General features: G+C 33.9%; 1 protein-coding gene across 1 annotated transcript in view; it reads right to left on the bottom strand.

Annotated features, from left to right (window-relative positions):
* DHX29 (DExH-box helicase 29) overlaps positions 1-27576 on the bottom strand; it is a 42077-nt gene that overhangs the window by 3430 nt on the left and 11071 nt on the right. Inside the window, exons 6-25 of the mRNA XM_019743126.2 lie at positions 26749-26877; positions 23720-23846; positions 22637-22795; positions 20966-21131; positions 20581-20704; positions 18704-19312; positions 17672-17815; positions 13608-13784; positions 12838-12978; positions 11575-11719; positions 11333-11450; positions 10623-10707; positions 9531-9619; positions 8677-8805; positions 8509-8584; positions 7513-7737; positions 5185-5321; positions 4656-4749; positions 1418-1720; positions 340-471 (exon numbers count right to left, since the gene is read on the bottom strand). Coding sequence (XP_019598685.2) covers positions 340-471; positions 1418-1720; positions 4656-4749; positions 5185-5321; positions 7513-7737; positions 8509-8584; positions 8677-8805; positions 9531-9619; positions 10623-10707; positions 11333-11450; positions 11575-11719; positions 12838-12978; positions 13608-13784; positions 17672-17815; positions 18704-19312; positions 20581-20704; positions 20966-21131; positions 22637-22795; positions 23720-23846; positions 26749-26877 — 3309 coding nt within the window. The remainder of the gene's footprint in view (positions 1-339; positions 472-1417; positions 1721-4655; positions 4750-5184; positions 5322-7512; positions 7738-8508; positions 8585-8676; positions 8806-9530; positions 9620-10622; positions 10708-11332; positions 11451-11574; positions 11720-12837; positions 12979-13607; positions 13785-17671; positions 17816-18703; positions 19313-20580; positions 20705-20965; positions 21132-22636; positions 22796-23719; positions 23847-26748; positions 26878-27576) is intronic.

Here is a 27576-nt window from a genome sequence, read left to right as displayed (position 1 = left end):
TAACTTCTCACTGAGCTTAAGTGCCTTATCTACAGAAAGGAAATTAAAAAAGATTTGTTAGGGTATTATATTTGGGATAATCCATGTAAAGTTAACTATTAAAGTACACAACACATGGCAAGCTATAATTGTTACTGATGATAAATGCTATAATAGCAATATAATTTGATTTTGAATTTAATAGATTTAAAACCATATAGGCAAGATAAAATAGTCTTCTACTTTAAGTCAAATTACAGGAAAAAATTATGCAAACTCCAATAAAATCTAAACAAATCCACCTCAATGGTACTAGAAGTAGAAATCAATGTAATCAACAAGATCAGTTATAGTATGTACCTGAAAATAGATCCAGCCATCAACAGAAAGAAGACGTTCCCGGTGTTGAACTTCTATATCACCACCAAAAAGTAAAACCGGAAAAGGAGTAATTAGGGTAGTTTCCCTCAAATATACTCGGGCATACCTTATCTGCATAGGAATAAAGAGAAAAAAATAATTTGAGAGCCTTAAAATATAAGAAATTCATTTATTTGTTTCATGTGGACATTCTCCTGTAATTTGCTCCATGTATTTTAAGTCATAAGCTTTGTAAAGCTACATGTTCACATTCTCTTATGTGCATAATTTGTCAATTATACAGTAATCACAATCACCACCTGTGCATTTCATTTATACTATTAAAAGGCATTTTTAACATTAATTATAAGGCTGAATTATATACTTTGAACATAAAAGAAATGATCTACAAGCAATTTTATAATGCTAATGCTGTTAAATAATTAATGCAAAAATAAAATTATGCTTAAGTTTTAAAGTGTCTGGTTTCTAGACCAATGTTCAGCTATGGCCAGTCAGTAATTTCTCATGTTTTACATTTAAGTTTGATGACATGCTGGGAGTTATTCATGCCAGTGCTTGAAATTATGGATCCTTGTTGCTTTAACAAGCTATGACTCAAAATGTTGACTTTTTTTGTAATTTATAAATATTTGCTATTAAATTATCTTAGGTCACATTGTGATTCAAATCACTGTCAAATCATATCTAGTACTCCCATACCCCCTCCCCCCCATTCTTTGGAACTGCAGATGTGTTTTTTTCCCTTTTGAGACAGTACCTATTAGTGAAATCTCAGAGAATTGATACATTATTAAACACCATCTCTGCTATAATTTCCTTTATTACAAGTAGAAAAGGTGATGGTCACTGTAGAACTCTTAATATATTTTTTTCATTAAATGAAAGAAATGAGGGTTTATTTTTTTTCTCATTGAGAAGCTATGTACATCTTGATTTCAAATATGAACAGCTCAATTTGAGAACCAAATATAGTACTTGTTGGGGCATCCTAACTTGTTATGACTGACTTCTAGAATAATGCCCTTAATACTGGAATTCAGAATGAACACTTTACCTTCTCTTGGTATAAGAGCCATCCATAAGTTTGCAAATCTCGATTTACTGAGGATGGATGTACTTGTGCTTTGCCTTGGGCTGTCTCTACAATGCAAGCCAATTTTTCCGTAACATCAACTGATTTTGTACAGATTATCTTCCCCACGTTGTCATACAGTCCAGCAGCCAGTACAGCTTTAAGAAGGGCAATTTCTTGGAAGGAAAGAGTCTGTGAAGCTTTGTTTCCTTCCCAGCCATTAGAAGTTGTGGATGATGAAAATCCTGCTGCCTTAACCAACTTTATTAACTCTTGCTTTACATCCTAGATTGGTTTATGTTAAAAAGAGATAAGATCGTAATTGATTAAAATAGAGAAATTACCAAATAACACTGTTTCCAATCAAAATTAGAAATATGCCAATTGTTATTTAGTTAACTACAGCCTAAATTAGGGAGAGAAAAAAGACACTGGGAAGTCAAAGATTAAATACAGTCATCTGTTTCTACCACCCCAAGACTTTAGATGTCATAAAAAAAAGGAATGTTTAAAATGTGAAAGCACTAAAAATGTGCCCGAATACATTTTCATTTAGTGTATTTGCTTCAATATTAGCTTTCCTTTTGCCATTTTTATCAATAGGACAGTCACGTAGAGAACAATACTGAGGAAGAATTATAGAGGAATTCTGATCCTAGACTGCAAATACCTTCTTCATTTGTCTCTGGGAATCTCACCTTAATTTCCTACAGAACTCTGACAAAGTTTATTAATGGCAACTTCATTTAATCTAAAGTCGTTGCCTAAAATCTTTTTCTACCCTTCGTAGTGCCAATCAGCTAAAACACTACAGGAAGGATGAGCATTTTTCAAAGCAAACAGGATGCAAGTGATGAAAAGGTGACGTTTACATTTAGGATTTCCTTTAGTTTTCGGGCTTAAGGGACTTGATTCCAGGGAAAGAAGACCAAACAAACACAGACAGCTGCTGTAACATCACAAGGTTGGTGTAGAGATGGAAAACCTTGCAGCCCAGGAGAGGTAAAGAAAATGCTCATAGAAGGAAGGGGGTGAGAGGCAACTTGGCGGTTGGGAGGAAGTGGAATGGAGACAAAGGAGTGTTGATTAGCTCTCTACATCTTGAATCCCAGTCAGTTGGCCCACAGGTGGCTATTTCTTCAATTTATTCCTTTATTTGTTTTGAGAAGGACAAAGTTCATTCCACTTAGAGAAGTCCCTGCTGTCATCCCAGCAGTTATTTAAAATCACAAAAAGTAATGGGTCAAATTATATGGGAATAAAATAGTTTTTAACCTTTTAAAATATGAGCTTAGAATAGGGGAATTATGTGAGACATGCACAAAGTTTTCTGAATGATTTTATAGCATGCCTGTACTAAACACCATTTCTCAAACACCAACAACAAAAAGGTAAATGTTCATGAAGGAGCCCTGCATTTTAGGACCACTTGTCTTTTTATTTTAACTATGCTTCTACTCTCTCTCCGCACACAAATAATTCTTGTCCTGAACAGCAGTCAAAACCTGCGTGACAGACAAAGACATCAGGTTTCCCTTTCGAGGAGCAGATTTATAAAGCTGGTCAGTCAGCCCTAAAGTACAATGTCTTGCATACAGCAGGCTAGTATTTAGGAAAATCTAAAAGAATTTCACTAAAAGGAATCAGGGCTCTTAGGAAAAATGACTGATTCCAAGCCTGGAGCATAAAATGCACAAGATAAGTCTGAACATACTGTCATACCGCAAACAAAGAAGCCATCCAAGATTACTTAGGTTATACGAAAAGGACTCAGGAAAAACCTGAAGGGGTTCTCACTCCAAAGGGGACAATTGGAGTGTCAAAAAATTAGTATTTACAGAGGACTGAAACACATCAAATACACTGAACTCACTAAGTTCGTAAAAATTTTTTATAAAAAAACAATATTCATTGAATACCTGTGGAAATGCTTGGGAATCAAGTCATGAAAACTGCTAGGTGAAAGGAAAGACTCAAGCATTTATCCTAATTTCTTTGTACAAACTGTAACTCAGGGTATCCAAATACTGAAGAGGGAGAAGTTCTTCTTTATGAAACAATTCTAGCTAACAAATAGAATTAGAATATTACTATTTTGCAACTTTAATGAAACAATGGGTCTGAGTGTTATTAACGGCTGCTAAAATCATTACATGAAAAACAAACAGGGAATTTTACAATGGATGAATGAATCTGGCTGACACCACTGATAAATCTTAACATTACAAAAAGGGAGACAACTCCAAAAAAGAAAGAAGAAAAAAATGAATACCTGCGTTGGATTAAACCTCCCTGGGAAATACAGGGCACAGAAGAACATGCTAAACATTACCACAGGGATATGATCAGACAGATCTAGAATGCAGGAAACTCTACAGGACATGTTACCTGGTTTCTTCAAAAAATAAAGGGCGAATAGGAAAAAAGTAAAAGAAGCGTAACTCTAGATTAAGAGACTTAAGAGACATATCAAGCAAATTCAATGTGTGGATCTTGTTTGGATCATGATTTGACCAAGCTATAAAAAACCTTCACGAGAAAATTGGTGAAATTTAAACACTGACTATACTTGATGACATTAGGGAATTATTTTTTAAGGTGTGATAATATTTAAGAAAAAAAGAGTCCTATCCTTCAAATACATGTAACAATTCTGATGCCTGGGATTTGCTTCAAAATAACCTAAAAGGCAGATCGTGGAATAACAGGAGTGAAAGTAAAACAAGATTGACCAGTTACGAAAGTAAAAAATGGGTACATGGAAGTTCATTATACTATTCTGCCTACTTTTATATATGTTTGATATTTTCCATAATAATGGAAAAAAACCTGATTTTCAGAGTTGAGAAGAACTGTAAATTATCCCCATTCGATTCCTTTTTTGAAATAAAGAACTCAGACTTAAGCTTCCTAAGACGAGCAACTGATTAGATAACTATCCTCATTCCCAAGCTAGTGTTATTTCCATGAAATCATATTGCCTCTTTAAAAAAAAATATCATTTCCCAAATAAATTACGATTATTCAATACTATTTTAAATCACTGTGTAATACATATAGGTTACCTGTTGGGAGAAACAACAAAACAAAAAATTATAAATATTCAACAAATGTTTATCAAACACTTACCATGTGTCAAGCACTATCCCAGGCATTTCTTTTTCCAAAATAAACCTATTACTGAACCATGTGGCCCTGAATTAGTTGTAGTAAGACTTACCTCTAGGGTTAACAGTGATGTTCTATTAAGAAAGTTCCTCCGGCAATAAGCTATTTCAGAGCGATAGCCTCCCTCTTGCCGTGCTTTCTTCCATCTACATAAATAAAATGACAAAAGTTCAACATGTTTTCTTTTCAAACTCTCTTTTTCAGAGGTACTAACCAAAGTTAGCTTTAAAATATAATCACTTAAAAACAGGGGGCTCTTGCCTGTTATAAGAGCTATTAATTGTATATAAAATTTCAACCACAGTACAGATATTTTTTTCTGTTACAGGTATAACAGTAAATTATTAACTTCAAATATGAGGTAATATACATATAATAATACAAAGTACATTGTTCTTAAAATTTTAGAAAGGATTATAAAAAACTATGAATCTCTAAAATAATTAATTATACGTTGACAGATGAAGTAACTAAAAATAAATTTAAACCTTAGATGTATCTTTTAAATGAAAGTCAAAAATAAATCTTTTAAAAAGAAAATAACCTCAGGTTTATTAACCACACCCAGATCATTTCTTTACCCTAGGTATGCATTGTAGATCGTCAGGTGGTCTGAATCTGCCATAGCCAAAGCTGATTTTGCAAGATCTGCTTCATCTTTTCGACCAATTGGTGTGGTAAAAGGAGACTTCTCTGTCATAACTGCAGCCAGTGTTGCCTAGCCATAAAAATCCAAACAATTTATCATTAAAGAGGAACACATTAACAACTCATTTGTAAAAGCAAATCATAAAACAATCACACTTTTAAGTTGCATGTTTCTTTTCAATACATTTATTATGTTCCACAATAGCTAACATACTTTCATTTTAGCTACTTTTAGTTTCATTTTATGGAATTTTTAAATATGTAACTTGACTTTTATGCCATGTTTGTGAGATAGGAGGTAGTATCACTAGAATCAGAGAGAAAAATACCTACATGTTTTGTGTATTTGTAGTCTGTCACACAGTTAGAAGCAATCCCAGAATCATAGTTCTAATACCTTTACTCCTAGCCTGCTGAATTTCCATTGCCTGCAGTGCTCTTTAAATCTTTTTAAGTAATTTGGATAACATAATGACCCATTTGTTGTTGTTGCAGCTTTTCTGATAAACTATCATGGCAGAGGTTATTTTTTTGAACTCAACACAATTCTGGTGAGTATCTCTAATACTAGAGAAAAAGAGACTAGAGTAAGTCATGCTTGCTCTGTTCTGTTTTTAAACACCTTTGATTTGTAGTTCCAGAAAAGGCTACAGCTTGATAAAGTTGGAATGGAATAGCAGATAGATGAGCCCAGAGATTCAGACAGAGGCATAAAATGTTCATTCTGAGATCATCTGAGAAAACAGAACTGCTGGTAGTGGCTGGCTCAGAGAAATAACCCAGAAAAAAGGAAGTCTTTCATTCTACTTATTAAAGTCTGTGGGGTTCAAAGCCTCCTAAGAATTATCTATTATGTATTCAATTAAATAAATATTCCAAGTGGGATATTTGATTGTAAAAGTCTAGATGAACCAAACTCACTTACAAAACAGTAACTATAGTATACTTAAGTTAAATATTCAAAAAGTCTCATCAAGCATTCAAACCTCCTACATTTTAATGTTAGTACATTCTATTTAGGTAAAAATTAAATTACAAGTTATTGTTCTTGACTTTTCCTGACTTATTTTGCTTAGCATGATAATCTCAAGATCCATCCATGTTGCTCAAATGGCAGTATTCCACCTTTTCTTATGGCCAAGTAATATTCCTTTGCATATATGTACCGCATCTTTATCTATTTATTTATCGAAGCACACTTTGGTTGTTTCCATGTCTTGGCCACCATGAATAATGCGGCAATGAACATAGGGGTACATATATCTTTACGGATAAATGTTTTCGGGTATTTTTGGTAGACACCCAGAAGAGGGACTGCTAGGTCGTATGGTAATTCTACTCTTAATTTTTTGAGGAACCTCCATACTGTCTTCCAGAGTAGCTGTACCAATTTACTATCCCACCAGCAGTGTATGAGTGTTCCTTTTTCCCCACAACCTCTCCAACACTTGTTATTATGTACTTGTCTTGTTGATAATAGACATTCTAACAGGTGTGAGGTGGTATCTCACAGGGGTTTTGATTTACATTTCCCTAATAGCTAGTTGTGCATCTTTTCAGATTGTCTGTTGGTTGTTTGTATGTCTTCTTGGGAGAGTGTCTCTTCAGATCCTCTGTCCATTTTTTAATTGGATTTTTGTTTTTTTGTTGTTGAGCTGTATGAGTTCCTTATATATTTTGGATCTTAGCCCCTTATCGGAAGGGGTGTTTCCAAATATCTTCTCCCATTTGGTTGGTTGCCTCTTTGTTTTGTTGGTTTCTGTTGCTGTGCAGAAGCTTTTTAGTTTGACATAGTCCCTTCATTTACTTTTGCTTTTACTTCCCTTGCCTTTGAGGTCAAATTCATAAAATCCTCTCTGAACCCAAGGTCCATATGTAGCAACATACAAATAAGACAAACAATCAAAAAATTATAGACACAGACAACAGTTTGGTGGTTACCAGAGCCTTAGGAGGGGAAAGGGTGGTAAAAGAGGATAAAGGGGATCAAATATATGGTGATGGAAGAACTCACTGGGTGGTGAACACACAATACGATATATAGATGATGTACTATAGAAACGTACACTTGAAACCAATATAATTTTACTAACGAATGTCACCCCAATAAATTTAATAAAAATTAAAAATAAAATAAAACATTTATTAGTACACACAGCATGGTTAGATAATAAAAATTTTGTACGTTAAAAATTATTTCCAAACTTAATAATGTCTCAGCCAAAATAATATTTAACGTGAAGCAGCGTCGTTTATCTTACCACTGGGTCAAGGCAGCCAAATATGGCACCAAAAATAAGCATCTTGCCAATCTTGACATTCACAGGCAGAGCTGCAAGGTGTTGGCCCAATGGAGTCAGTTTAGGTTCATTTAGTTCACAAGCTCCAATTTTTCGGAGTAAATTCATTGCATTGCTGATTACTTGAAGCTGAGGAGGATCTAAGGCTTTGGAGAGGAAATCTTCAGGAGAACCAAGATTGCATTTCTGCAGATTGAAAAAAGTGATAAATTTGTATCAGGTTGGTGCAAAAGTAATTGCCGATTAAAAGGTTAAAAAGAATTGCAAAAACCACAATTACTTTTGCACCAACCTAATGTGATAAAAAATATTTAACACTACCCAAAGAGATAGTCAAATTGGAACTAAACTTGAGTTAAATAAAATTTTGGACAAAGCGGATAAATGTCTGAATAAGGCTATCTTATTCATTTTTTACAACCGGGAATGTGTATGTGTTAAGGGGGTGGGCATGAGGATGAGACCTGCCTGTCCTTATTTTCAGTTTCTATATTCTTGATTTTTACAGTAAAAAAACTAAGAACGAAAGGATATAGATCTTTTAGACCAGGAAGCCCTTGGTTTAGGTCAGAGTTTCTCAATTTCAGCACTATTGCGATTTGGGGCCAGAAATTTGTTTGTTTTAAGGTACTGGGCTGTGCACTGTAGTATGTTTAGCAGCATCCCTGACCTCTACCACTAGATGCCTCCCTTCTTCTTCTCCAGTTTTGAAAACTAAAAATGTCTCTAGACATTGCCACTTGTCTCTGTTAAGTAATAATGCTCCCAACTGACAACTATTGGTTTAGGTTATGAGACTGCAGCACAGTGGGTTTACTTAAAAAAAGATGGAGGAGGGCTGTTGTTTTAAGAAAATACTTCAACATCTAGAGCAACATAAGGTAAGTTTAGGCCTTCTTTTTTTTTTTTCTAGAAAGGGGTAGAATAAAAAATTCTTCTGAGTTCCTTAGGGATTACCATAATATGAAGACATAATTCCTCCAAAGGCACACGCAAGATTTCAGGGACAGAATAGTCCATAAAGCCTTCAAATCTGAAAAATAAAATAACACTAAATACTGTACATTTTATCAGAATGCCACACTACTGATTCACGTGTTTTTAATTTCCAGCACCATGCCATACCTTTCTCTTGTGTACATTCGGAAGCAGAAGCCATCTCTGACCCGCCCAGCTCGCCCCTGGCGCTGCAGAGCACTCGCTTTACTGACAAACATCTCAACCAAAGAACTCATTTGACTGCTTTCATGGTACCTAAAGAAATGTTTGAGGAAAGTATACATAGGTAAGTGACTTCAATCAAAATGTGAAAAAGCTCAAAATATCTGACTCCTAAAATTAAGTTGCAGCTAGGCAATTGTCACTGTGGACCAATATTTTCCAAATCATGTTTCATATTTAAATAATTTATTAAACACTGCATATTAAATCTCATACTACCAAATTAAAGGTTCTGGCACAAGAAAAAAACCTGTTTAACTTACCCTTTCCCAAATTAATCTTACCATGGAAACTTTTTGATTTTAGTGGAATGCCTATTAATTATGCAAAAATAATTCTTTCAAAGAGTTTGTGAAATGCCACTGTGAACACTGTAATTCAACATATTTTTCACAAGATACAGTAAAAACCCTGAAAATGTTTCCTCTAAAGGGTTTACTTTGTACTGGATAGTCATACTCATTTCCAAAAATTACTAAAGTTTCCTAATACTAGGGATAGTGTAAATAGATTATACCAGACTACTAAGGTGGTCTAGTACACTGGCACTGCTTATGGGAAAGCCTGTGACATGAAATTTGACATTTACTCTCAGATATTTTAAAGTTTCCTGTAGTTTCTCTGAGACTTTTTGCTTTGGGCAGAATTAGGACATTTGGAATTTTTCTCTATACGATTCTGTGATTTCTCCAAAGAATTCGAGAGTACCCAACTCTTTTCAGGTTAAAAATGTTTTGATTTGGGAAACTGAAACTTACTTATTTTCTTTTGTTCTTCCACTATCAATTACAAATACAACATCTGGAATAGTGATACCAGTCTCTGCAATATTTGTTGCTAAAACAATCTGAAAATAAAAAACCAAAACATTTAGATAACAACTTTCAGCAATGTGCTATCATTTAAACTAGTTTGAGCCAATGAATTTAAAAAGTAAATTTCAATTTTATTTACAAAAATTCACATCTATTTGTTATTACTGTGTAATTTTAATTTGCTCTAATTAGTTTCACCACCTCAGCTTGCTAATTCAAGTTACAAATTTTTATTCCAACAAAAAGACCATTCCCCTAATTCCAGTCAGTCATCTTTGAAAAAAGGACATAAGGAGAATGGGAAATTGGGTCAAAGAAGTTGGATTAAACTGATGGTTTTCTAACTGTGCTCTGAGAACTCCAGGGCTTCTAAGGCTGGAGTTGAGAAAGTGAGGGTGAGTTCTTGCCAAGGGCACAAACATGGTAGCAGTCTAGGGATGAGAACCCACGCCCCCTGAATTATAGTCCAAGCTTCTGGCAGCTCTGGGTTCCCCACAGTCCCCATATTGTGCTTTCCCCGCCCCTTCTGAGAGACGGTTCAAAATCTGAGAAACTCTCTTGCCAAATATCTCTTCATTCAGAATCCTGAATACAGAACACAATGAAAATACTGAGATTTTTTTCCCCAACCTAATTGTCTATGTATTATAAAAATAATCAGGGATGAAGACCCTAGAAAACAACAAAGAATCCTCCTCCCTGGATTCAAATAGCTCCTGACATCTAACATCCTTCATAATGCCTTCTTCGAGTTAAAAGTAGTGATTTTCTTTTTATAAACAACATTCATGCCGCATTTTTCAACTACCACTCTAAAAAGTCTTTCCCCATTAGTAAAACAATATAAATATTCATATACTTTAATTTTAAATTGGGTTCACTTTTGAGTCTGTTAAGCTGCAGAGTACCTGAAGTCTGTCATAAAGTATAAGGTATTTAATATTAGTTTAACTGTCTTTGATGATAAGAAGTCATAACACTTTCATGAAATCTTCTCATATGAATCATGCATAAATTTATTGAACTAAATTTTACCTTTCTGACTCCTGGAGGAGGAAGTGTGAATGCTGCAGCTTGATCTTGAGTTGAAAGAATAGAATGCAGAGCTATCACTTTATATCTGAAAGTTAAAATCATAGTTCTTAGCAAGAGTTTCTCTTTAGAAGGCACTGCAAAGAATAACAAAATTTATTTGCAAATAGGAAGCAACTTAAAAATTGTTTATTATGAAAAATATTAAACACATGAAAGTTTTAATAATGGTACAGTAAAACCCCATATATACTTATAAAGAGAAAAAATTTAATATGAATGCATTATATGGAATATTGGGTTTTAAAGAATTTTAAAAATGTTCTGATGAACGAAAAACCATGACAGCAATAATAAACTATAACAAAACAGGTAAACAGCCGATTCAATATGTATGGATGATAAACTACAACCTTGTTGGGGTTTTGAACCATCCAGTGGGTTGGGGAAGGGAATCACCATCTTATTCTTAACCACAGGATTCCCTCTGCTTAAACATCTTAAGAAAATAGAACAAATACAGAAATCGTACCTAATATTTTTAGTAGATAAAATGCTATAAAGAAATGTTAAAACAAAAACAAGCTTGTTTGACCATGGACAATTTTAACTGAGGGTAAAAAGACTTTGAAAGCTTGGATCAAGAACTTTAATGAATGAAACAATTTTTCTATTTTAAAGCTAGCAGGAATATAATAAAGATTAGTAGTTACCGTTCAGAAAAAAATCTTCTGTCAGTTGATAGGAGATCATACAACTGTTGAATATGAGCAAGGCCTGGTAAGAAGATCAATACTGCTCCTTCAGTATTTCTGAATTGGGGACTTCTGTCTGAAATTTTTAAAAAGATCCAATATTCAAAATAAGAAGATAAGGAACAACCTATATTAATAAACACCTCTAGTTAATAGAAAAGTTTTATCAAAACAAATGGAGACACATTAGAAATATATACCTAAATATGTAAGAAGTTCCAAAATGAGATCCAGGTTTATTTTGTGATGATTCATATAGAGAATAGCATGCTGAGTGCGGTTGCTGTACTTTTGGTAAAATGGATTTAAATCAGCACCTGCTCCAGTCTGAACTGGGATGTATTCCTAAAAGAAACACAATCAGAAAAAGATGAACAAAAAAGTTAAGTATTTTTATAAGACAAAGAAGGAAAAAGGAGGTATCTCATTCATTCAAATCTATATTTTTTCTCATTGTCACCATTATTATTTTGTTAAAATACAGCAAGAGTACAATTTTTGATAGCAAGATTTCATCTCTCCTTTAATTTAATTTCCAGTCCCCTTAACTATAACAAAACTTTTTATCTTGGCATGTACATACTAAATTAAAGAACTAAAGAAAAACAGAATACTGTATGCATTGTTTGGTGGCAACTGAAAAGCAACTAGGCCGAGAGGTCATAATCACTTTAATAAGTAGTTTATACCTACCTCATTCATTCTAGATTTTACTTTGGTTGCTGAGTTCCAGTAATCTCTTTTGAAATACCTTTAGTTTTCTGAAGTCTTTCTTTAGTTTCTAATTTCTATCTCTGGAGTTTTATGGAAAGATATTTATTTTTTGTTTTCTTGGTTTATCTGATTAATTAGTATCTGCTGAATGTACCAGTCTGTCTTTCAACTTTGTGCTTACATCAGATTGGATACATGCATGATATATCGTGAATATAATGAAAATACTGAGTATAGTACCACTGTCTAAAATGCAGGATAACATAGCTTCTGTGATATTTTTAAAAACATATCACTGAAACTAACTCTCTAGAAGAACTGTACTTGCCCTGGACAGATTCACTACAGAGCTAAGCATGGCTCACACCAGGACAGGCTGCTAAGAAAACCGCTGGCAAGAATGTAGATTTGGGGCCTGCCCAACCTGATCACCTAGGATGTTCCAATAAAGTAGAGAAAATCATTACAAATTTATTCCTCAGTAATTGATCATTGCTATGAAACAATAAAAGTTATCTCTTATATGGTCTTTGATTTGTTATGTGCCCCTATGTGGCCCAGAAGACAAACTATCATAAACCAAAGACTGGACTCTATGAAACAAAGATTGAAGAAATGGCCTTTAAAATTTGCTCTTAATCATATTTTCTCCTACCAAATTATACTAGAATTCACTGTGCCAGCACTCTCATGGCAGGTTACACCCTGCATATCATTATCAGATGTCTTTTAAAATGTTTTCTTTTTACCTGATACTTTTTTATTCCCCCTGCTTTGCTTGTAACATTAATGGTTATTTCTTCTTCCTCCTCCAGAAATTTCTGACAATATTCTGAGTCTTTCTCCAGTACAAAGCCTGTTTCTTCTATTATATCTTCAAGATGAAAAACCTGCATAGATTAAGGGATATAAATGGTGAACTCAAATTCATTTCAGAAAACATCATTTTAGAGAGAACAAGGGGATTGCTACCTTTTGAATGCCATCAAATGCTAATTTAGAATATTTAGAATATTATGAAAAAAGCTTTTTTTCTCCATTATTTGGGAGTAAAGAACTTCATTCATATAAATGAGGTTGTCCTTAGACGTCTCAGGACAAATTACATTATGGTGTACATTTTTTATATGTGAAAATCAGTTAAAAGAGCAATCTTTATCAGCTGAACCAAAAGGGCAAACATTAAGAAAAGAAGCTTCAAAGCCAACCCTAAATCTGAGAGGTGGGTATAAAAGGAGTTGCTTATTGCCAAGCAGCAGCCTCCCTCTGGATAGAATGGTTTTGATGTGGAAATGTGTTTTATGTTTTATTCGCAGGTATGCCTCTCAGCAGAATCCTCCCTTCCAGCCCAACTACCTTCAGTCCAGGCAGCACCAGCCACTTGATTCCCAAGGCCACCACCAGGTCCTCTCTTGACTTACAACGCCCTAGGAATAGTTCTGGGCTCAGACCATCTTCTGGGAATACTCCCTGGTGGGAATGTAGTTTTGTTCATATATGTATTATAGAGAAAACTTACCTCAACAGGGTAACTTCGTCCTGAAATTCTGAGAATAGGGCAGTGTGTGAAATATGTGGAAAACTTTTCACTGTCTACAGTGGCACTCATTAGAATCAAGTATAGGTCAGAGCGTTTCTGTAAAATTTCCTTCAAGATGATTAGTAAGAAGTCTGACTGGACACTTCTTTCATGAACCTAGTATAAAGGGAATAAAAAAATTAATCATATATAAGGTCCAGTAAGAGGCTAAAATAATCAGCCACTCAAATTTACTAAAAGTTAATCAATATTTAAATATTGTCAGTACATGTGGAGAGAGAGAGAAACTGTATGTTTCAAGTAAGGCAGATCTTCACAATTGAAAATAAAGTCACCCTCTAAAAATGAAACCAGTAAAAATTACATATAATCAACAAAATTAGCTATGATAGCAGATGGCTTGCAAGTGTCTGACTGATAAGATCAAAGTATCTCCCAAATTTCACTTAGAAGCCAGGATAGGATGATTCCTAAAGTTCTGCCACTAATATAAAACTGTACTGTTGCCATCACCACAAGACAGATGGTTTATCTACTATGTAGGAAAAGGGGAGTTGATTAGTAGGAATCTGACAGCGTCTCTATCAAGTCTCCAAGAAAAAGTGTTTGTTTTATGCCCTACCAACACATGCATTTTAGTGAAGAGCGCTATAAACCTGGAATAGAGCATAACAGCCATGGTACACTGTCAGAACTTAATATCTACTGAATGTACCAATCTGTCCTCCAACTTTCTGTAATCTGACTTACTTCTACCCCATTGTATTATATAAGATTTAAGGCAGCATACAAAGATAGAGTACATCAAGATAATGTACATTAAAACAGGTTTGATTATTCATTTGTCTGGAAGGAAGGCAACAGCGGTTAAGTGTTTAGGCTTTGGAATCGATTGCTTGGGTTTAATTCTTAGTTTGGCCACTTACAGTGTGACTTTAAGAAACTTATTTAAATATCCCTGTATCTATTTCTGCTTTTATAAAATGAGAATACAAATAATACAGACTTTATAGAGTGGTTGTGTCAATCACATGAGATTATGCAAAGCCTTTAAAACAGAGCTCAACAAATTTTAAGTATTCAGCTTTATGCTAGATGGTGGGGATTAAAAACTGACCAAGAAAGTTCTCCCCATTTTCAGAGTTCACAGTCTAGTAAGAGGACACTGTACAGAATGATTTGAAATTACATATGAAAGGTAGCTAATTCAGGGTGTCAGGAAAGGTACATTAATGCTGAGAACTGAAGGATGATTTTGATAAAAAGGGGGAAGGAACAGGATGAGAAAGGAACACAAATTGTGCAAAATCTTGGTGGAGGAGGGACCATAATACATTTCAGGAACTGGATAAACAAAAATGATGCCTTGAGCATGAGGTAGGGAATGGGCAGGAGATAAAGCTGGAGAGGTACTCAGTTGTCTGCTGTAAGGCCTTATAAACTACGTTAAGGAGTTGACACTATTCTAATGAGTCAGGGCAGTGGTTAAAACATTTTAAAGCAGGGGAATCATGTGGTCTGAGTTTGTGTTTTTAAAAGAGATAACTCTGGCTACAATGTGGAGAATGTAGTGGAGGAAAGCAAAACAGAAATCAGGATGTTTAATTAGAGGCTTTTGTAGTAATTAAAGAGAATGGTGGCCTATATTAGGGCAATACCGATGAATATGGAGAAAAGTGAATGAGTTTGAGAAAAGTAGAAATCAACAGGTCTAGGTGATTGGATTTAGGGGATGTGGAAGTAAAGGAAATATCTCGGATGTTTTTACTTTGGTGGTTAAACCAGGATATTTATTTCCAAAGATAAAGAGATTTCCTGATGGATGAAACAAGTCTGGGGAACTTCAACAAACAGATGGTAATTTATACAGATACTGATTTTAAGAGAAAAGGATAGAACATAAAACAGAGCTAATAAAAGTGTATGTTTTATTAAGTACACTTGGGAGAGATGGGCAAAATATTTGGCTGTAAATGTATAAGCAGCCAGCAGGAAAAGTTACTTAACTCACACACTGACCATAAACTAAAACAAATCCCACAACTATTACTATCAGGCCGAAAGTATTATCCTGAGCATTTTCATAAAGAAGTCTCCAAATAATATAATGAACTCTGTCACAACATCTCCTACATCCTTATAGTTAACATAATGATGAATTTCAGCAGGCTGTTTTCTTTCTCTTACTGTATTGTTTAATGGATTGGCAATATCACACCGAAGCACAATTCAGTAAATCATATCTACAGACTGCTAATATTGCACCATCAAAGAACAGCTTCCTGAAGTTGGTCTGGCTTGTAAATTAGGGTTTACCCTGATATATACCGGGGGTACCAGAAAAATGTATACAAGCGGGCACTTTGGTCAATGTTGCTCAAGCAGTTGTTCGCTGTAATCAGAAGTTTATGGACGCTGATGGCAACCACTATGAGCACCTCTTGTAATTGCAGAAGTCAAACGTGACTTGTATTCATCTTTTGTTATCGGTATATATTATTACAATTTTAATACAGTTTTCCTTTCTTAAAATGTGTATACATTTTTTTGGCACCCTCTGCATATTTACTAAGCAATTTTCTGATAAATTGGGGTTCCAAGAAAACTTACTGACTAGCTAATACAAATATTTCAACTTACCTAGCAGTAAAAATTTCTCGTTACAAATAAATTAGCATTTTGACTTATGTTGATTCTTGAGGATACTGATAAAATCTAGGTCTTGACCACACAAAAGTACGATTGTGACAAACCAACCCACCCCTTGTCCACCAGTACCAAGAGCAGTTATCTACGGGCCTGCTCAAACAGCCATTAAGTCTTCTTTCTTTTTGATATCTTAATGATATCACAATTTCTTCCTCCATTAAAGAATAAAGACTCTTTAAATAAAAATGAATTGCTATCACTTATTTATTACTAAAATATTAGATTTAAAAACATCTTAACCTAAAATTGTCCAACAACAGGAAACGGTTAAATACATTATGGGACATCAAATTATATACTATAAAGCTACTAAAAAAATCTTTTTGTAGACCATCTAATAATGTGAAAATTGTATAATACACATACATACTAAATGTACACATATATAAATATACAAATGAAATGTCAACATTGATTTTTTTCTGGGTCGTGATATAATTTCTATTTTTATTTTTGTACTCTTCTACACTTCTAATATTTTCTAACCCAAAGGAGGAAAATAACCCAATAGTCTATATATGTAGTCTATTAAAAAATCAATGAATGACCAAACTTTTGACTACTGCCTTCTGAACTTAGTGAATTAACAGATATTCATAAAAATTTTATATCAGGGAAAACTTTACATTTTTGAATAATAGAAATGTTATATATCTATTTCTTCTTGGGAAAAAAATACATACAAAGCAAATCAATTTACATATACCAGGCTAATATGCCATTTAAAATAACTCTAATGTGAAACTTTTGGCATAATTTAAGTGTACATTCAAATTTGATTCAAGTAGGGGGATAGCAATAGAGAAAATGACATATTGATGAAGATTCCTTGTTTTCTGTTAAGCATCAGGGAAAACCCTTTAGCAACTAAATACAGGTGAGAGGCAGTATACTGGCAAGAACACAGACTGCAGCCAGATTGCCTGAATTTGAACCCCCAGTGGCTGTGTGACAAGCCATTTAAACTCTCAGAGCCTCAATTTCTTCAATGGTAAAACAGAGATAATAATATAATAATATCTACTTCACTGGATTGCTGGAGGATTAAATGAATTTATATATATAAATTACACACACACACACACACACACACACACACAAACACACACACGTAAAGTCCTTAGAACAGCATCTAGCATATAGCAAATGTTATATAGTATTTACTAAATAAATCAATTGATACAAGACATTTGTTACAAAGAATTAAATAATTATATATAAAGTGTATGGCATTTAGTAAGCACAAAGAAAATGTTGGCTAGTATTAGAAGTACCATCTTTTTAGTACAAAAATGTTTAGAATTTATCTGAACATGACTATAGAATCTACTCACCTCATCTACAATAACATGAGACACATTAGTTAGGAGACCATCTTCTTGAAGTTTCCTTAGCAAAACCCCTGTTGTACAATAGAGTAACCTGGTAGATTCACTAGCTCGAGATTCCATTCGGATCTGATATCCACACAAAGAATTCTGACGGGAGAACAGAGGCGGAGATTAGGTTCTCACAAGTGATCTGGGAAATAAGCTTTAAAAAGTGAAGCACAGGTGCTGATCCTGCTGTTAGGTGGAGCAGTCTAAGTAAATCTAGTTAGTGCGATTTATTATCAAAATTATTTCCCTATGGTCTTCAATCATATAAAACTATATAAAATTTGTTGTGGTAATTTCAAACAAGAAAAACCTCTGTTCTTTTCAAAGCATGGAGACAGAAAGTTGTTCACCTGCTTAGAGTAGCATTAATATGACTATGAAACATTAATAGATGTTTAATATAATTAAGCTGAGTTATATGAACATGGAATTCATCATATTTGATTCACCAATTTTATTTATTTCTATACTTAGCAGTCATTCTAGTTCAGGTTTGTATATACTGGCATGGAAAATGCATGACAATAGATGTTTAAGTACTTTCTGTATTTTTTTGTTAAATACAGGGTTTGAAAATAGTCTAGAATTCTCTTCTACATTGTTTTTCCTTTCTGCTCATTGAAAACTAATGAAAACCATTAAGGAATATATTCCACAGAAAAAATTTGCAAAAACTTGAGATACATGACATTAGAGTCAAATTTGTATCTATCTATAATCTTTGAATGTTTAATTTAGTATGTAACATATTTGAATATTCAATTTTAAACTGAATATATTTTTCCTTTTATATGAGAATTTAAATCACTTTCATATGAAGGAGAATGGCATAATATCACATCTATCAAAGAAAACATGAAAAGTGCCTGAGATGTGCTACTAAACAACCAGTAATAGTTAACTCATAGTTGGTACAGGTTCCACTTGGATCCCAGGAACAAAGGTGAGTAACGTCACCACTCACTGAGGTGGAGTTGAACATCTTACCCTTCCTCCAGGTCCATTTTCACAGCCTAATTCGTCACACACTCTTGTGGCTAAACTCACTGCTGAGATTCTTCGGGGCTGGGTACAGACAATGTTACATTTACTTGTCCCCTTCTCATTTAGAAGCAAATCTTCCAATAGAAAATGTGGTACTTGAGTACTTTTACCGCTCCCTGTTTCACCTGCCACAACCACTACCCGGTGCCTCTTAAGAGTTTCGACAATTGAATTCCTGTGTTTGAATACAGGTAACTGTTGTCTTTCCTTTAGAAGTCTCTGGTACTTAGGTGTGCTTTGCAACTTTCTAAAGAGGCTTCTAACAGGTTCCAAATCTTCTGCCTTTTCTGATTGCAAGGACAGTGCAGAAAAATCCTCATCAGAAACTAAATTCTCCCAAGATTCCTCAGGATCTTCAGAGTTTCCTCTCTTATTTTCAGAAAGCTGTTGTTGCTGTTGCTGCTGCTGTTTCAATTTATTCAGAAGTTTGGCAATAAAAAGGTCACGTGGTTTATTGGTTTCCATTTTATTTAATTCTTCCTTTTTTTTATCTGCATCACTCCACTCCAGCCAAACATTCCGGTAAGTTGGAGGAAGTAACTGATGAACTGACTATGAAGGCAAAAACAGCAGTATGTTATTTTCACTAACTGCAGATATCAAAATTCAATAGGTTAGAACTCGTAAGGACAGTTATCTTCTTCTTAAAATGTAATTTCTCTCATTATTTAATATAAGATACACGTGCATATGATGAAAATTATTATAAACAGCATATCATATTCAGGCTTCTAAACTTACAAGCTGTGTGCCATTGGGCAAATAACCTCCTTGTGTCTCAGTTTCTACATTTGTAAAATGGGGCTAATAACTACCTCCCTTATTGGCATACTGTGAGGTAAAAACTAAGTTAATACATGTATAGTACTTATTCGTGGAACATAATAAACTACTGAATGAAATGTTTGTTTATTTATTCCTGCAGTGGTGCTATATATAAATATGTGGATGATCCGCAAAGCATTTCTAAAACAAAGCTGCCTCTGAGATTATGGTAGTTATATAATATTACGGGTCAAAGTATTTTAAATGAACTACAATGGATGGAATCTAACTTATCTTAATTCTGCGCTATAAGAGAGCCCACGATATCTATACAACACTGATAGTCACTTCTATCAACTAAGCTTATGAGATCTTATTTTGCAAAATAAGGAAGATAAAGACATTAAGAACTTTTACCGACAGACACTGGAAAAGAACTATTGTTTGGAGTTCCACTTAATCAGTGTCTGAAATTTTCAGTGGTTCTAATTTCCCATGAAAAAAGATACACATACACATTTATTGTAAAAATGAAATGTTGACACCTCCCCACCAAAAAACATTGTGTTTTCTTAAAACTGCTTCCTTCAGTAGTACTTTATTTTAATCTTTCCTTAAATTGGAAGCTTATAGTTAATATAACTTAACTATAAATTGAAAACTGGAACCAATGTCTGTAACTTTTTAAAGTTGAGAGAAAATACAACATTGAAGGAAAACAAACTATTGAAAAATTCTCCCTAATTCAACCACCCTAGCACAATTATTTTTATTCTGTAAATTAGTATGGCTTGAAAATTTGAACCAATCAAATTATCACAGAGCCTCTGGTCTAAGGAGAGCTATGTTTAGGGGTGAGAGAAAGTCAAAATTATAAGTAAGCAAAAGTGAGGATTACTCAGAAAAAGCACTCAATAAAGAGAAAATTGGTACAGGATGCCATAATTAAATATGTACTACCTTCCACATGTATAGTTTTATGTATACAAAATACAGTATACACATTACTACACAAATGATTTTTGAAACATACTCATAGATCTAAAAAGTCTCACCTGCCCTTTCACTAAACGATAAAGAGCCAACGTAGCTCCCAGGTGTTGAGCTTGCATGCCATCCTCTGTTAAGATTGTAGGGCATACTACCAGTACGTCATCTTCAGACTTTATTACCCGTACCCTACAAAGAAGCCAAAAGAAATTTTAAATAAAATTGATGAAGTAAAAAGTCAGAATTCCATTAACATTGAACTTAAGTTTACATTAATTATTTAAAATAAAGATTTCCATGAAGACTGTACTTGATAGTGATTTATAAGCACTATCAACCTGAGATGTGGAATAAGAGAGCTTCCCAAATGTCTATTTAACTCATAAGAAACAAAAAGATTTTCATCTTAGATTTTTCTAAAAGGTCATTCAGTTAACCAGAAAAACATACCTACATTTCCAGTATCTACCTACTGGAACTTTTTCGAAGGAAGGATTTGGACTCTTGGGAAGATTCTTTCTGACCCAATCAATCAGAAATTGTTTGGGAGATTTTCCAGTCCAGCTTCGAGCAGTATAGTCAAAATTTCTTACATCATGAGGTTCTTTCTTTTTCTCTAAAATGACAAAGATTGGTTTTTTAAAGAAAGGTCATGTACTAATATACAATTTTTTGAGTGATCAAAGTTGTCTCACTTTTGCGAACAGACTTTTAGAAGAAAATAGATGGAGAAAGGCTTGCACTTCTATAAGTGATGTAAGGAAATCTTCTTGATGGATAGAACCATTGAAAATCTGAATCTTTAAAGAAACTATCTTGAGTTAGCTTTAACTTATGTATTCTTGTAAAGTATTAGTGATACTATCTATCAGTGATGAATTATTTAGGTTACTCTGAATTACAATGTTTGGCATGCTTACCACACATGAAAGGTAATCTTTTGAAAAAATATAAATCAGATGAGATTTCTTTGCTTAACAGCTGCCACCACCACCACCACCACCACCTTAAATGGCTTCAAGTTATGTATAAAATAAAGTCCAAATTCTTCACTACGTCCCCAAAGCCCTCCCTGGTCTGCCTATTTGTTGTCACTCTTCCATCATTTCACTATGCTGTAGCCACAATGGCTGTCAGCCAATTCCTCAAATGCTCTAAGCCTGCCTGGCCCAAAATAGCCACTAGCCACATGTGGCTAAATTTAAATTGATTAAATTAAAATTTCAGTTTCTCAGTTGTATTAGTCACAACTCAAGTGCTCAATCTCATAGTATGTGGCTAGTAGCTACCAGACTGGATAGAGCAGATAGAGAGCGTTCCTATCATAGAGCGTTCTGTTGAATAGTGCTGCTCTAAGTTCTTTTCCGCACCTTAGACTTCCAACGCATTGTCTGCCTCCTTAGAAGGTGCTTTCACCAACTCATCATCAGACTAACACCTAATCATCTAACAGATCTCAGAGCAAGTCATCAGCAAGGTTTCCTAAATCCAAATTAGGCCCCCTTGTTATTTCTTATTAGAAGCCAGTTTCCTTTCTTTGATAGTACACATCACTATTTATAATTATATATTTGTGTATATTTAATGCTTACCGTTCCTATTAGACTGTATAGTTGAAGAGGGCAGAAACTAGGCTATTTTATCAACAACTGTACAGATAGCACCTGATGTTATGAGCAACAAAGATTGAATAAACATTTGTGGAAAGAATATATAATTAAAAGAAGTGAGAATTTAGTATGGGATTTGACTGAGTGGAAATGTAGATTGTGGCAGAATGCAAAGGATCTTCAATGCCATGCTAACGGGTTTGGACTTGTTACTTATTAAAAGGTTTTTAACAGGAAACTCACATTTAGATCTGTATTATAGAAAGATAATTCTGGCAGAAATTTGGAAGATGGACTGAAAAGGGATGAGGCTGAAGCAAGATATTTGTAATTACAAAATGCTATAAAAGTAAGTTATCATAATTATTACTTTTCCTAGACAGTTTGTGGAAGTAAAGTTTACTGCCATGCAGTTTTCTAGAATGCAAAGTAACATAATTTCTCAATCATGTATTTCTTGACATTTTACTATTTACAAATTATACCCTGGAATACCTTCCCTTCATTTTACCTTTCTCTTCTTCAGTAGCAGCTGTAGATTTTTCAAATAAATTAAAGTTCAAAGTACTTTCCGCTTCTGTGGCTTTAGGAGGCTTTTTCTTTTCATTTTGTTGATGTGAAATCTTTACGGCTGGATTGAATACTGGATGGTCTTCTAAAGTTTCCATTTCTAAAAAGAAAAAACATGATGCTTAGTTTTATGCATTTGTTTTTTATGCCTTTCTACTTTGCAAAGATCGTTTAAAATAACCAGCATTTCTTCTGCTTCCTTGTAGACAATTGTTCAACACCTCCTACTAAGAATTTGTGCTACCATAGAAGTCAGAGGCAATTTATTTTCACATCATATACCGTGTTTCCCCGAAAATAAGACCTAGCCGGACCATCAGCTCTAATGCGTCTTTTGGAGCAAAAATTAATATAAGACCCGTGTCTTATAATACAATGTAATGTAATACCCGGTCTTATATTAATTTTTGCTCCAAAAAATACATTAGAGCTGATTGTTTGGCTAGGTCTTATTTTCGGGGAAACATGGTACTATAATAAAACTTTAAAAATAAATTGTTTAACAAATGCAGAAGGCCTGGAAAAAATTTTTCATGAGAAATACTCATGGAATTGTATTCACCTTTCCTTGAATGGAGGTGATATTTTTTGGTATATATCAGAGGTTGACAAACTGTGTCCTTCAGGGCAAATCCAGCCCTGCTGCCTATTTCCTCTAAGCTAAGAATACTTTTAAAATTTTTAACTGGTTGAAAAGATAAAAAAATATTTAGTGACATATGAAAATTATATTAAATTCATGTTTCAGTGTCTATATATAAAATTTTATGAAAACACAGCCATTTGCTTATGTATTGTCTATGTCTGTTTTTATGCTGTGACAGCGGAGTTGAGTAGTTGTGACAGAGTCTGTATGGCCTGCAAAACTTAAAATATTTACTATCTGGCTTGTTACAGAAAACATTTACCAATCTCAAGTAGAAACTGTTAGGAAACAGCAGACATATTAAAAAGAGGCAACCTCCATCATAGGAAGCCCAATAAAGAACAGACATTATTCATCCAAGAATTTAAAAATGTTTACCTCTTTGAAATTTCTTTATTTTTTCTTGAGCCTCTTTTTGCCCTTGCTTGTTTTTTTCTAGTTTAAAGGTAGCTGCTTGCTCCTTTGCATCCAGAAGTTTTGCTGCAAGGTGCAAGTACCTTTCATTCTGTTCCAAATAAGATAATGATAAGAAAGTAAAAAGAAAAGCAAGATTAATTTATCTACCATCAATGTATTATATCAAAATCTGTGATCTTTTGATCTTGTTCTTTGATCCAGCAAATCTACTTTTAGGAATTTTTCATAGAGAAATAATACAAATGTGCAAATTTGCAGGTACATAGACTTTTACTGTGGTACTGACTAAAAAGGAAAAATTGGAAATCAAGTGTGGTACATCTACAGAGAAAGCTAGCCAGCCATTAGAAAAAAAAATGAGGTAGTAAAAGAATGAGAGTGATCTGCAGAGACACTTCCTTTACATGTTGAATAAAGCAAACTACAGAATAAAAAGTATCTATGAGCTCATTTCTGTATAAAAAATAAATATTTATGTATTTTTAAATATACATATTTAGAGAATATATACAATAATATAATAATACTCATCTGAAAGTTACCTTCCCATAATCCCTTATATAAGATAGGAACATTAAAAAAAAATGGCCTCTGGGGAAAATAGGTGTTATAAAATTTAAGGACTTAACTCTGCTGAGCAAAAACTAGATAGAGTTTAAATTTAAACTCAAATCACTGGCACTTTTCCTTAGGTTAGGTTAATAACACACAGCAGGTGAGAAACATCAAAGCATGGGGTGGAGAAAATGAGGGCATGTGTAGTGTTGCTATGAAACATACTGCTAAGATGCATGGGAGAGATAACTATGGAAACACACCCAGCTGAATTCTGGGACAATTTTGTGCAGAAGCAAACATCGGCACAGTAACAGACAGGAGGGTTAGCTAGCTCCACAAATTCACACAAATCACTCATGCTTTCCATCTTTCCTAACTATGGCACTGTTAACACCCATCCCTCCTCCACCTATGAATTTCTTGCTGTCTTTTGTCTCCTTAACCTTTATATTCAGTAAATCACCAATTTCTATTGAGTCTTGCTTTAAATGTTTCTATTTCTTTCCAATTTCCAATTTGGGACATTATTATTTCACACCTGAGCAAGTGTACTAGCTACCAAAATGGCCTCCCTACCTTTTCCAAATCACCTTGAACGCTAACAAATTTGACTTAAAAATGTCAAATTCTTCCTGTCACCTGCCCCCAAACCTCTAGTGGCTCTTCACAATCAATGGGAAGAGTTGTCAAATCCATTTTCTGGGCATCAAAATCTTAGTCTCAGATGAACTCATCTGTTTAATATCTGCCAGTATGCAACTACACATTTTATACTCTATTTTTCAAATACCCAAAGGCCCCTTGCACAATTCTACTTCTGTACCCTGTTCACACTATTTCAACAATCTCTTCCAATCCTTTATTGCCTATGCACCCTTCAAGTCCCGCCTCACTTCTGTGCAGTGACCCTAATGCTCCAAACAGGAGACCTTTCTCTGAATCTCAAAGTAGACTTGTACTAAATTATTTTTGTTTAGTTTAATACAGGCATATGGTTAAAAAACAGAAGAGTATAAAAAAGAAGTCTCTGTCTACCCTACCACCGAAATCCTAATCACTAGTAATAGCCTCTTGTATCAAAATGTTTTATTTGCATACATAAGAATGCAAATATATGTATATGGGGGTGCCAAAAACTGTATACATATGACTTGTATTCGTTTTTGTTATTGGTATATATTGAGTGTTACAATTTTAATAGTTTTTTCCTTTCTTAAAGTGTGTATACATTTTTTTTGGCACCCTTTGTATATTTTTTGTTTCACATATGTGGGTTCATCATAACGTGCTATTCCGCAACTTCTTTTTATTTCTAAACCAATTTTATTAAGGTATGATTTACTTACAATAAAATGCACCCATTTTAAAGTATACAGATGAAAGTTTGATAAATGTGCACAGCCGTGTAACTACCACCACAATCAAGCTGTAAAATATTTCCATTATCCTCAAAAGTTTACTCATGATGTTTTAGTCATCCTTACCCCACCTCCAGATTCAGGCAACCACTGATCTGCTTTCTGTACTATAGATTTTGCATAGATTACTTTTCTGGAATTTAATAATGAAATTATGTAGCGTGTACTCATTTCTGCCTGGCTTCTCTCATTCTTGTATGTTTGAGTTGTTTGCAGTGTTTGTGAATAAAGTTGCTATAAACATTTATTTGTGTACAAGTCTTTACTCATGGATGTGTTTTAATTTTTCTTGAGTAAATAAATATCTATGAATGAAACTGTTGTGTCATATGGTAAGTGTACGTTTAACTTCAAAAGAAAGTGCCAGTTTTCCAAAGTGGTTGTACCATTTTATACCCCCAATCAATGTATGAGTGTTCCAGTTGCTCCCCATCCTCTCAACACTTGGTATTACTTTTTAGTTTTAGCCATTTTGATAGATATATAAGTATCTCACTGCAGTTTTCATTTTCATTTCTCTGATGACTAGCGATGACGGACATATTTATTGGCCATCTATATAACTACTTTTGTAGCATGTCTGTTGTCTCGTTAAAACTTCTTTATAAATTCTAGATATGTCTTGTCAAATATAAATTACAATGTTTTCTTCCTATAAATTGCTTTTTTCACTTAACCTTATATTTAGTTTAATCTTGTATCTAGGTTTCCTCTCTCCAGACTATAGGTTTTCTCTGTAAAAGAATGTGCCTTCTTTTTTTATTACCCAAAGAATTTAGCATACTCCTTACACATAACAATCATCTAAAAATATTTGATTATCCCTTTAAACATAGGAAAATATAATTAACAACCAATGAGCAGTTATTTTGTGTCATGCTTTTTCCCAAGTGTTATTTTGTGTAACCTTTATATCAATCCCTAAAGGTAAGTATTTATCAGATTTACAAATGAGGATATTGAGGCTCAGAAAAATTAAATATTTTCCCAAGGAATGTACAAATTTCAACTCACAGGGTCAAATTTTTCCTCCTCTTCTAAACTTTTAGAATTCTCACTCTTTTCTTCTTCATTTTGTTGATCAGCATACCGCAAAATCCATTCTTTCATATTTACTTCCATATTTTTTTCTTCCTTTTTTGGCTAGAAAGAAAAAACAAATATCTGAAAAACCAAAATTAGAAAAAGGTGTCAAAACTATCACTAAGTGTCACTGTTTTTACAATTTCTTTAAACTCAAAAACAGTAGACACATAGCCTCAAAAACCATATACTTCAATGTTCAGTGAAGGACAAATGAATTGAACTCAATACTACTTTAAGAAAAGTCTAAACTTGCATAATCCAAAGAATATGTTTACATAATGGGCAAAGAAAATGGAAGAACTGTAAAAACTAAAAAACTACTCTTATTCCTTAAAAACGGCTTTAATATGAGGATGATGCTTCCACAGATTTTTGTTTGTTTGTTTTCAAGCTTTATTGAGGTATAACTGATGTATAAAAAACTGTACATGGGGCAGCTAGTTAGCTCAGTTGGTTAGAGCTAAGTGCTCTTAACAACAAGGTTGCCGGTTCGATCCCTATATGGGCCACTGTGAGCTGCATCCTCCGCAACTACACTGAAACAACTGCTTGACTTGGAGCTGATGGGTCCTGGAAAAACACTTAAAACAACAACAACAACAAAAACCTTTACATATTTCCTGTATATTAACGTAATACATACATTACATACTAATTATTTATTATAATGTATACATAACATGCATATAAATTCATCATTTTGATGAGTTTGGACATATGCACACACCCACGATACCACCACTACAATCAAGGTAC

This window comes from Rhinolophus sinicus, linkage group LG03 (assembly GCF_036562045.2).
Source record: "Rhinolophus sinicus isolate RSC01 linkage group LG03, ASM3656204v1, whole genome shotgun sequence".
Classification (NCBI taxonomy): domain Eukaryota; kingdom Metazoa; phylum Chordata; class Mammalia; order Chiroptera; family Rhinolophidae; genus Rhinolophus; species Rhinolophus sinicus.
This window is presented reverse-complemented; position numbering and strand designations above follow the sequence as displayed.